Source organism: Drosophila eugracilis, unplaced genomic scaffold (assembly GCF_018153835.1).
Source record: "Drosophila eugracilis isolate 14026-0451.02 unplaced genomic scaffold, ASM1815383v1 contig_2147, whole genome shotgun sequence".
In the NCBI taxonomy this organism is placed as follows: Eukaryota; Metazoa; Arthropoda; class Insecta; order Diptera; family Drosophilidae; genus Drosophila; species Drosophila eugracilis.
In genome coordinates, this window is record NW_024573030.1 from 2,138,682 (window position 1) to 2,150,746 (window position 12,065).

Below are 12,065 nucleotides of genomic sequence, written 5' to 3' on the forward strand. Positions count from 1 at the left end.
TTTTTTAGATTAAAGTAAATTAAACTTGATTAAAGTTGTAAAGCTTGTTGAGGCTAAAATTGTCAAAAAAAAGTAAAAAATTGATATTTCAAAGTGACCAGATTTGTGTAGAGTACTAATAGAGTGACCAAAATAACTAGATAAGCAATAGCCAAAGTCTCACACTTCATAGTTATGATTGATGAGGTCTTAATGGTCAGTCAGAAAAATTCTACACACACATTCAATGCCACTACTTAGGGCAACTTATCGAAAACTTCCCTGTACTTTAGTGTTATTTCCTAGATGTTATATAGATCCCATTACCTATCAGAATCACTGCCCATAACTCATCTCCATAAACACACATGAAGATGTTTTTTATGCTCAGTTTGGATTTCTTTATTTATGCCATTTCGATTTTTTTTTTCTAATAATCATAAAATGCTGGCAATTTGTGATTTGCTTACTTTCTTGTTGTTGTTGTTGTTGTTGTTTTTGTTATTCTTTTCGGTTTGTTTTCGTTGAATTTATTTCTTCTCTCTCTCTCTCTTTCTTGTCGAGCATTTAACGTTTTTCGCGCGCTAAAATCCAATTAGTGAAAATCAATATTGCTCATACGCGGCGTTGGCTCAACAATTATTTTGTTCATTTTTCCCGCTTGGCCACCTACAGCCCCCCTATAATATATATATATATTTTTTTTTTATTTTGCTTTCGCATTACTTTCAGTGGGCATAATTAAAAAATTTTGTTTACACGCCATTTGATTGAAGGGGAAAAAATAGGGGGGAGAGAATGAAAATGTGGGTCTTAGTAGGTGGGCTTGCCTAAGAGCATTTACCATTTGGAACGTTTAATGGAAGGAAATCCAAGAAACGCAATTAAGACATCTCATTCCTGCAGTCGGCAAATGAATTATTCATCTGGCAATTGAATTGTTAAGTGCTACGAAAAAGTAAAATACCATTCTTAGTCACTCTATCTATATATCTTTCATCTCTCTTCTTTTATAATTAATATCAATTTACGCCAACGTGTCTGAACTTTTGCCCGTCCATAAATATCTGAAATAAAAAAAGTAGAACAAGAAATAAATATAAGAGGGGAGAAAAAAATGATATCGCTTGTTCCTTCATGCTGGCAGTGACCTTACCATGATTGATGAATGTTTTCACTCTTTGACATTTGCCGTCGCGTTTTCCTATTTTCTCAACCCACGACCGCGCCTCCCTATTTCCTTTTTTTTATACATTTTTTTGTATTCTTTTTTTGTATTTTTTGTTTTTTTTTCTCCAGTCTTTATAGATAATTGCGTTGGGTTCGCTGTCAGACACTTTCGGCAATAGTCAGGGGGATAAGAAGTCGTCGTCGTCGTCGTAGTCGTCCACAAGGAGAAATAGAATGGGGACGGTAAAACATTTATGGAAGCTTCAGGGCAGCGAGAAAGAGCTTTTGTCTGTTAAAAAAAAAACTACCGGTAAAGATAGGAGAAGAAGAAGAAGTAATGGTAAATGAGCGTTCAGAAAAAGGGGATTCCCAGCTACATTTAAAGGCTTCCCCCGAAAAAAGCTTTCAAGCCACATTTAACACGAATAAAAAAGACAACAAACAATTTGTATATGCAATTCCCATGGCGGACTAGACTATACTTAACCCCCTCGCTTTTCGTATAAAAAGCTTTTCGCTGTAGAAAGCTTTTGCGCTTCTCATGGGGTTAAGTGGTGGAGAAAGCTTTAAACGTATTTCAAGTTTTCAATTGTCTTTGGTTTTCCGCTTTTCCACTTTTTCGTTGACCCCCCCGATACTTCTTGTTTTTATTGTTTTAAAAGCTCTCTATTTAATTATGCAACATGCAATGAACTTTTCATCCATTCCTTCGCTTTCATATAAACTTGCCAGTCCCAAAGGATCACCAACACGTGTCGAGGCATGACCCGTCATTACTTATCGAGCAGCCATACTATATGTTACTCTCTGCTTTCTTATACTTTTCTAGTAACTCAGAATAGTTTTTTTAACAGGATCAGATCAGTTAGTTAATCCGGCATTATTTTTCTTACCTATCTAATATCTCATTAACCTATTCCTACCATATGTATGATATCTTTTGTAAACGAATAACCTTTAGTGAGTAATACTTACGCTTAAGTTGCTAACATTAATATCTCTGTAGTGTCGACTGTATTCCTTAAATAATCTATATATATATATATATATTATCTTTGACTATATTTGTGGACAGTGCGTTTGTTAAGGACAAGAAAAGGTTTTAACCTGTTTGCTTTTATTAATGAAATATAAATTATTAAAAATCTTAAAATCAATTTTAAAGAAATGCTGTTAAGTAACCTTAAACTGTCACTTTCGTAACGCACTGTTCTTGTAGGATTCTATGCAGATCTATAACTGATTTCTAGGTATTTCAATCGCTTTCATCCAGAACCAGTTCCAGTTCCAGTTCCAGTTCCAGCTCCTTTTTTTTTTTTTTCTAGAAACCAATTGGAAAGCAATCCCTCCCCAAAAGTAGCTTAGCTTAGTTAACTAACTAAGATAACTTAAACAATCTGTACTAATCGCTGTCGCATCAACTCTCGCAATCTCTTCAGGGCGTTCTTCTAATGCCTCGCACCTTGTCCGAAAGCCGAAAATTGCGCCTTCGAAGGGCCTTCACCGAGGCCACTAACGAAACGCTTCAATGCTCCAAAATGGTATTTAAAAAAAAACTCAAAAAAAAATTAATGCAAAATTATAAAAAAAAAATCTTAAAAACATAAAAACCGAAAACCCATTTGCCAAAATTAACAATTTTGTTTTATGTGTATATAAAAATATTTTTAGAATGAATCAAAAAGTAGTTCCAAAGTTCCAAAAAAAAAAACCAAAAACAAACCCAAAAGTTGATTTTTCAATGGCACCGCAATGACCTTTCCGCCTCCCAGCGGTCAAGTAGCTTGTTATCGATAACATAATGCATTATGCTGCAAAATGCTAAATGCCCCTGTGCCCCAATCGGTTTGGCATTCGTTTGGCATTCGTTTCTTCCTAGTTTGCACTGCCTCAATGTCCATATTCAAACTCCCTTAGAAAATTTCACAAAAAAAAAAAAAGAGAAAAATCCGTTTTAAAACCGTTTTGGCCGCTTGTAGCTCAAGTTGAAATTTCCGCATCCCATACTCTCGCATCCACTTCCAAATCCGCTTCAGCATCCCGTATGCCTCTGCATCCGTTAGTAAATCCCGTAGATCCCTTAGTTAATATATCACCCCTCTTAAACTTAGTTAAAATATTTAAATAAATCGTTGATTTATATCAGCAGGTAAGATGTAGTTGATATTCGTTTCGATTTCTTATGCACCGATTGTTGTTGTTATGTTGTGATGAAACCAAAATGCACCGATTAATAATCGATATATTGATGAGAATATGTTATGAAATCTTTTGGGGATTATCTATAGGAAAATGATATATATATTATATACCTAATCCAAGATATATTTTTATATACGAATGAAGAGTTATTTTTTTTATAAACCAATCTTAGGGTATTATATAGTCTAGCATTTGTATGGTTTGAGGGAGAGCAATTAAGAGCCAAGCGGAAGCATTTAATTTTTCCTATCGGTAAAATCGGCAACAATTTTTATTTCCATGACGTCGTCATAGCGATCAGGTGTTACCCCTCCCTCCCCCCTCTCTCTTTGCCAATTCTTCGGGTTTTCCATCTAGGCGGATATCTCTCTCAACGCTCTCGAAAATAGTTTCTCTCATCTGGGCCATCCACCTGCTGCTTTTTGTCCACTTGGATTCCACCTTCCGATTGCAATCCGTTCCACACGATCCAAGCAAGAAGAAGTTGTGTTCTTTATAATGGGTATTATTGGTATTAGTAGGGTATGTCTAGGAAGTGTACATTTTGGATATAGAAGAAGTTGAATTCGTTTTGAGAGATTTCAAGATCTTTATCTTATCTTTGACATTTCTTTGTATCATTCGATCAAGACTTAATGATTTTATATCAAAGTAAGAATCATCTTAAAGTCGATACTCAAGTTGGGGAACCTAAATGCTCTTCTTGGTTCCGCTATATTGGCGGAACCAAATAGAAACAAAAAAAAGAAAAACACGAAAGGCAGAAGGAGCGCACCACCAGATTGGAATATAAATAAAACATTTTGGTGGGCAGACCATTTGTGCGGCGTCGTCGGTAGGGATCGCTCTCGAACTCGATCTCGATGTCGATCTCAATTTTGATTTTTTTCGATTTGGCTCTCCTCTGTCGCTCATTTTCCAGATCGGTTGCGGATCGTATCGGATCGGATCGGTCAATAATGTGAACGTGAACGGCTTGTGGAAATGCTGAATTGTGTCTGCTTCCCCGAATCTGTTTACATTCTGGACAATTACGCAGTCGAAAGTCGAAATACGGCTGCTGTTCCGAAATAATACAAAAATTTCAATTTAAATTAAATCAAAACCCATCGGTTTTTCATCGGTTGCGGTTCATTTTCATTTGGGTTTTTCGTTGTGAAGGAAGTCCTTGTTCTTATTTTTCGCTTTTTTTTTTCCAAGTGCGTGTGTTTGTGGTTGACAATGTTCCTTTGAGTGCAAAATTTGTGAGATTTATGTGTGTTACCAGGAAGAAGAAAACGTATATAAATCATTGTTTAAACAATGCGGTTATAACCTGTAAACCGGCAACATCTGAGAATTGCTTAATCAAATAAACAATGTACTTGTTTCCTTGAAAATCTTTTAATAATAATTAAAAGCAAAATGTTTGTATGTACTTGTAATTTTCTCGAAAACAAAAACATTTGCTTTCCATTAACCAAACAAAAACACTGAAATAGCAAAAAGGAAAACGGTTCTGAAAAAAGCCTTTCAGTTAGGGGATTTCTTTTTTTTGGTTTTCTTAAAAAAGATTCCAAGTTTGATTCTTTGAAAGTAATCTTAATATCTAAAGACTATCCACCCTTAAAACTTTGTGATCGAACTCTGATGATCCGTTTAACTGAAAGAATATTACCAAATGTAAAACTGCCAACAACGAGAAGGTGATAATTTTTGGATCCTTACAAAGAATATATTTTGCGAGTGCCGAAAGAAGTTTTTGGATCTTGAAGCAGAGCAGAGCATGTCGCCGGCCTTCTGCATGGATAACGATTGCAATCAGGGCGCTATTTACCAGAAATGCCATGCCACGCCTCCACCGTCACGTCCCTTGTCAATGCCCACGACACCGGTGGTCGTGTCGACGTCATCAACCCCATCAGTCTCACCATCCGTTACGCCCTCACCCACCCCATCGCGGTCGCCGTCGCTGACGCTGATGATGACGACGACATCGTCGTCGTTACAGCCGCCCATGCCGCCGCAGCAGATGCCGCAAATGTCGCAACCGTCGCTGAACGCGGCAACCGCTTTGATGACGCGAACGGGCAGTGTCGGTGGCGCCACCAGTGCCGCCCGCAGGAACTCCCTTTGGCTGGAAACGCTTCGTAATACACGCAAGCTGTCCTACGCCAACGAGCGGCCCATTCTGGTAAGGCTATACATTTAAAGAAAATTTTAGGGCGGGGGTTTCTAATAGTAAACATTGAAAGCAAATTGAGATTGTTTTTAATAGTTCAAATTCATTAGAGAAAATATGCTGGGGAATACGTGTTGTATGATTAATATTTTATTGACTGTGAAATTGCAAATAAATACGTATACGACAGGTTGGCCAAATGTTTGCTAAACAAACAAATGACTTGCTTTCACAGATACCAGATATAAAAAATAAAAGTATAAATTTAAAACTTTATTGCATTTTTATGACCGAATCCGATTTAATTAAGGTGTTTAAAGAGCATTTTCCCTCAGTGTTGGGTAGAAACTATGACGTATCTAGCTTATCTTCTGGCTATTTGTAGTCCCATTTCCATTCGCCATTTCGTCGGCGGCGGCTTCCACGTGTCCATTTCGCTTCTGAGTCTGAAACTATAAAAATAAATAAATCGCCCGCGTTTCCACTCGCTCTTTTTCTCTCTCTCTCTCTATATATCTTTATATCTTTATGTTACCATCTCTCTTTACCATTAGCTAGTACGGTCTCTTTCTAGTGTCTCTGAACAATTCGAAGTTATTTTCAAACCAAAGCATCTGCAGAACAAAAACAAAAACAAAAACAAAAACAAATCGCAGACACACGATGGAGCTCTTGGGAAAAAAGGTTTGGGCAACGAAACTTTTCTACCCTGCAAAAAGATGCGGCGAAAGTTTTCAATGAATTTTCAGCTGAATTGCAAAATGTCAGTGGTTTTTCCCAAAGAAAAGCAAAATTTTGCAATAGAAAATATAGCCATTGGGAATATATAATATATGGTATATAAAGTTGATATAAGGAATGCAAGAATGGAAGGCAGCATTTCGAAGAAACTAAAAAGGGGGGGGTTTTAAAGGCTTTTTGCATATTTAAAGAGGAAAACGTTTTATGAATTCAAAATTTCCCTTTTAGAAATGTTTTTAGAACTAGCAAAACTGCATTTTAAGTACAGAAAAAGTCTGTAAATATTTATGAAACAATATTAATGAGTTTCCAACGATATGTCCAATGTATACAATAAACTAAATATAGAATCGACATTTTCGATACTGTGTAATGCCATAAAGAGTGAGCTATTGAAGGCACCCTTATGGCAAAGATAATGGCAGGATATTAATTTGAAGAGTGGTGGGGGCTATGAGAGCAATAACACAAAACAAATGTGGGAAAAAAGGCGCATCAACAAAGGCAACACACATATAAAGGAGGAGGGGTGGATCCGGAAAAAGGGGAAAACAGCCATCTATTTGGCTATTCCATCATCATCATCATCATCATCACCAGTCGAAACAGAAGAAGAAAAAAAAACGCCCATAAAGACATAAAGTTCGCTCAAGTGTTGGGATCGTATCGCGCGATTCGTGAATCTCTGTATCTATCTCTTTGATATATTGTTTACAAGACAAGCGATTTCGATTTCGATTTGGATAACGATCTAGCCTCATCAGTATCGTTAGCTCTATATAATGTGAGAATCGCATTAAAAGAGAATTCAGGGTCACAGAGATTCGGGTTGAAGACAGTCCATAAATAAGGTTACTACTTGGGTTACATTTTGGCCAATGTAGATTATATAGTATAATGTTGATGTTTTTGTTTTTGTTTTTTTTGTTTTTTTTTGATATACTGCCTTGTCGATTGAACGGGCAATTCTGGCGCAGTTTAAACAATGCCAATCGCCACGTAATTAATGGCATATGAGCAATGAAAGAACAAACCCTTGGGGTAAAAACCCGGGCCTCAGATCGTGGACATGAATTATTGATCAATGTGTGTGTGTACACGCTGGCTATATATCCTATATATACTATATCCATCCATCCATCCATCCATCCATCCATCCACTTAAACACTATGTAAATGGGCGGGAAGAACACATGCGTGCATATTTAGATGTTGATAAATATTATATATATGCACTCCCAATGGGTATTACGGGGTGTCATCTAAAATATTTAAGGCATTTGCCTTTGCGACTTTCGACTTGACGTCCATATGTCTGCATTTCGAGGACTTTCAATCGACCAAGCGACCAATCGACAACCAAGAGTTAACTTTTCTTTTTTTTTTTTTTTGTATATATACTCGTTACTAGAGTAGCCACTGGCTTGGGGTGCTTACTTTGAAAGGTGGTTGTGGTGTTGCTAGTAGTTGTAGGTTCGCCTCCTTCTCTGTTCGTCTGTGAAAAATGTTGGCCAGGTGGCCTCAATAGTCCAATAACTTATTGCCTCGGCATTATGCGGCGAAAAATAGTCGAGGAACTTTTTAAAATTTCATGATAATAGTCTTCGACCGCGACTGCAGTTTTATACTATATCTATATATATATATATATATTATATATCCGTTTAGATGGATGTTCGCCGTTGTAGTATATCTTTGCAAGTGCATGCACGCTGTTTGCCCAAGTGTCCATCAATAAAATATGACAAGAGGCACTTTCAGCGGACTGTCCCCGAACCGTAAACCGTAAACTGTAAACTGTAAACCGTAAACTAAAGACCCAACCGAACCGTACAGCAAGGCAATGCCAACGACAACGGCAACGGCAACGACAAATGGACGGAACGGAACGGATGGATATGGATGGGTCTAAAATCGTGAACGTTGTCTAAAGGTCGCGCCACACTTTGTCCACTTTCCACTCGTACAGCTGTTCTGAGTCATTTGCCAAGGCATATGCAGCAGTCCGCTTCCACCAGATGTCCGGCCTTTGAGGGCATACACCTGGTCAGGTGCATTGCCGACTGGTTTGATCTATGATTCATTTAGCCTAAGATTTTGGGGTAATGATTCTTCAAGGGGGGTTTTTACCTCAAAGTAAACCTCCTCCTCCAGTTCTCGGAACGTTCAAGTCATTCAAATTTCAAACTTGTTGCAAATGTTGTGAAAAGTGAAAGTCAGATGACAAATTACCGGATAATTATATATGAAAATTGTTTCTGGCGAGACTTGACTTGATTTTTGCCATTTCATAAGTGCCCCCTCACTTTCATTTTTAAATTACAAGAAAGCTTTTAAGTTTGCAAAATCTAAAGTTATAAAAATAAAGAAAATTTTTCAAGTTTTCAGCCCAAGATACCAACTAGCTAAGCTAAGATTATTTGTTAAGCTTGTAGTAGCAATCGTTGTATTTATGAGCAGACAATCTATGACTAAGCCACCGCTGAAGATGGTACCAATCCTGGCCATCGGCGAATCCAAGCCTCGTATTGATAATAAGGAAATGGGTGGAGAGGGGGGGCTAAAGCAGGTGGAGGGGACGGAATGGCAAATGGCTGACAAATGCATAAAGTTTTCATTTCAATGAATTATTCAAAATCCGACATGACAACATTTTGACTATCTGTCGTTTGCGTTGACATTTCCATTTGATATCTGGGTCGTCGACGATTGTGCAAAAGCCACCAGCAATGCTCTTGGATTGGGTGTAGGGTGGGGGTGTGGGTAGATGGACTTGTCATATGGAATGCGAGGCTTTCGAGCTCCGGAGGTTTCGTTGGAGACGTGTGGATTTAGGTGCGATGTCCTATGTGCACGTTAATGTCATACTCAAGTGATGGACACTCGAGACAATTGCCTGAAGGAGCTGCACAAAATGCATTAATTTATTTAAATGAGTGGTACTTTAATAGGGGCTTTGTAGTAGTGCCATATGTTGAAAGTGGCTGTGGGTGGTTTACCAGGTAAAGGATACCGAGTTCAAGTTGTTGATTGTTTTGCCCTGGCAAAAGTAAAGCGGCTTACAAGTGCACTGTGAAAAATATATTAGTTAGGGATTAAGAAAGTAAATTAATAATTTCTCGTTTTTTATGATAACTAAACTTTAAAATAGAAAAAGAATAGCGAGAATAGATGAATACGATAAGCTGACAAGACTGATTTTATTAAGATTAATAGCCTTGACCCTTTGCTTTTTCGAGCAGTTTATAAGCCCTTTTTGAGAAGGGGGGACACCAAGCTCCTAATTAGATGGAATAAACAAGACAATGCTCTTCGCATTCGAATTAGATGTGGATGCAATATGTTTTGAATTTCCCTATGGCTCAAGTGATTCCAAATGATTCCCGGATACGGAATTAAAGGCTTAAAGTGGGTCTGGCAATGAATAGAAAAGTGGGTGGATTAGGTTGGTTGGGGGGGGGATTTTGAGGATTGCGAGGATGATGTGTGGGGGCTGAATGCCCGTTGCTATGCCATCAACTTCGGTTGCTAGGCCAATTCATTTGTCAGTTCATCAGCGCCAAAGAATGCATTCGCGTATCTGTGAGAGCGTTATTTAAGTGTGTGCCATTGCGAACGTTTTGGTATTATGTATATATGTGTGAGTGTGTGTGTGTGTGTGTATTGCGAGCTGTGAGGTGGAACCACAGTCAAGACTCTCGAAAAGAAAACGTAGAAGAACATAAGTGGTATTAGGTTAGGTTATGAGTGTTTTCTTGCTCTGTCTTTTGGTTAACTTTTTGATATGAAAATCCAAAAAAAAATCCCAAATTATTAAGCCATAAAACTCTTTTTCTTAACAGTTATGATTAGTACTTTAAATGGTTACAAGATATCCTTCGAAAAGGCAAGGTCAACATACCTTTCCTTAGGACTTGCCAAGTTCTCTCATATCGAGGCCTCAGTGTATATCCTTTGCATGCACAAAATATAGCTGAACAACGTGACTATAGTCGAATACGACTGGGGCAGTGGCAATTGCCGATGACAATGAAATCGCGTAGCTGGAACTTTGAATTGAGCATCCATTTGGGACTGCTTGGATGTGCGGGGAGAGTACCGGAGTACTGCGGGGGAGCACGAAATGGTGGTATAGATGGATTGCGGGGCAGTGGGGTGGGGTTTAGGGGGGACGCGGAGACCATCACCTTACGCAAATCGGAGTTATCCAATGCGCAGGACCAACCGAAGGCCACGGACAAAGCCGCTCTCTCTCACACTCTCTTTCTCGCTCTCACTCTATGTCCTTGTGGTGCACGCAGAAAAGGGGTTTTCCGGGGGACTAAACTCCTCTTCTTAAGAATTTGTATGTCAAATTAGAGGAATTTCGGCATAGACTCTATAAGAAGTGAGTCTTTCGAGTTATAATTCTTATTTTAAGGCAACAAAATCGAAATATATTTTAAATAATATAAAAAAGAGGTTATTAAAAAGTTAAATATTAATATTTAAAATTTAATTGTAAACGTTTGATTTGTTATTTTTATAAAGATTTGTTCTTATAATAAAACATAATCTTTAATCCAGTAATATTTTTGAAGATCCCTCTTGTGTGATCTTAGAAACTCCACCTTGTGGCTACGCCCCTGGAATGCTATTTCTCTCTTTTTGATTTCTAAAATGTAATTTTGAATGCCCCGAAAAGGAGTATCTCTCGATGCGTTTGTGTGTGTCTGTGTCTGTGTGTAACCGCAAAAGGATTAACTTGTAAAGTTCAATTTTGATTTTCGTATCGCGTGCCAGTCGACCATTATGCTATATAGTTAACTGTAGAATATAATACAAAAAAAAAAAAGAAGAAGAAAACTCGAAGGCATAACCAAAGCTCAAAGTTCAAAAAAGAAGAAGAACAAGCAGAAGCGGGCAGCTTCTTCTTTTCGATTCTATTTCTCTTCCTCTGCCGCCGTCGACATCGCTGCCTGCCTTTCCTTTAATTGTCTCTGTGTGTTTGTGCTTGTGTGTGTGTGTGTGTGTCTGTGGGTGTGCTACTCCTGCTGCTTTGTGCGTGTATTCGTGGGTGCGTGGAAACGAGATAGCCATAGCATACCCCTAAAATAAGAGATAGATAGAGCGAGATGGAAACAAAGTTGAGTGGATTGGAAATCAGTCAAAAGGAGACAGAGAGAGAGAGAGAAAAAAAAGAGAGAGAGGGAGAGTAAAAGGCGAGGCGGCGCCGACTCTCTCTCTGACTCTCTTTCTCTCTGTCCCACCTTAGATTTTTGGTGCTCCTTTCGCGTGCCGCCAAATTAAACACACATGACAATGCCAATTCATTATGGCCCAAAACGAAATTGCAATTGCAATGGCAGCATGAAAAAAAAATACTAAAAAAAAAAACAAAAGCCAGCGCTGCTACTGAAGGCAGTGGCTGCGGCAGCGGCAGCGACAGCGACAGCTGATAAAGACACTTTGACAGGCAAATCTGGGTCTAGAAAGAAGAAGAATACGTGCAGCACCCACATACTCAACACACTCTCCCCACACACCCACACCCCTTTGCACGCAGCTTACTTCTTAAAGGTACAGGTGAACCTCGAAATATCGTTTTTTATTATTCATTTCAAGTCCTGGTAATAGCCCTCTCAAAGAAGTATGCCATACTTTCTATAGTACAGAACATTTTTAAGTTAAGACAATCAAAAATCGGTATTTTGTCCAATAATGGTCTAAATAATGAATGTAATACGTCGTTGAGATTGTTTTCTTTTTTCTAGGCGATCTGCATTCGAACTCTGAGAAGTACAATTTTGGTTATTTTTCGGAAAAATGACAT

At 38.2% G+C, this 12,065-nt stretch overlaps 1 protein-coding gene and 1 long non-coding RNA gene across 18 annotated transcripts in view; one reads left to right on the plus strand and one right to left on the minus strand.

Moving 5' to 3' along the window:
* LOC108104379 (small conductance calcium-activated potassium channel protein) overlaps positions 1-12,065 on the plus strand; it is a 68,746-nt gene that overhangs the window by 14,667 nt on the left and 42,014 nt on the right. For 11 of the 17 annotated variants that reach the window (XM_017210400.2, XM_017210410.2, XM_017210403.2 and 8 more), the window contains exon 4: positions 2,589-2,690. The exons of 4 other annotated variants lie outside the window; for them this stretch is intronic. In XM_017210400.2, the coding sequence (XP_017065889.1) occupies positions 2,589-2,690 (102 nt within the window). Of the gene's footprint in view, positions 1-2,588; positions 2,691-2,764; positions 5,525-12,065 lie in introns of those variants that run through there. 2 more of the 17 variants (XM_041818059.1, XM_041818058.1) reach the window with 1 other exon arrangement.
* On the minus strand, positions 357-2,594 carry LOC108104382. Its single transcript, XR_001772296.2, has 2 exons — positions 1,136-2,594; positions 357-1,046 (listed from the first exon to the last, which is right to left on the minus strand). It is a non-coding gene; the product is annotated as an uncharacterized LOC108104382 (long non-coding RNA).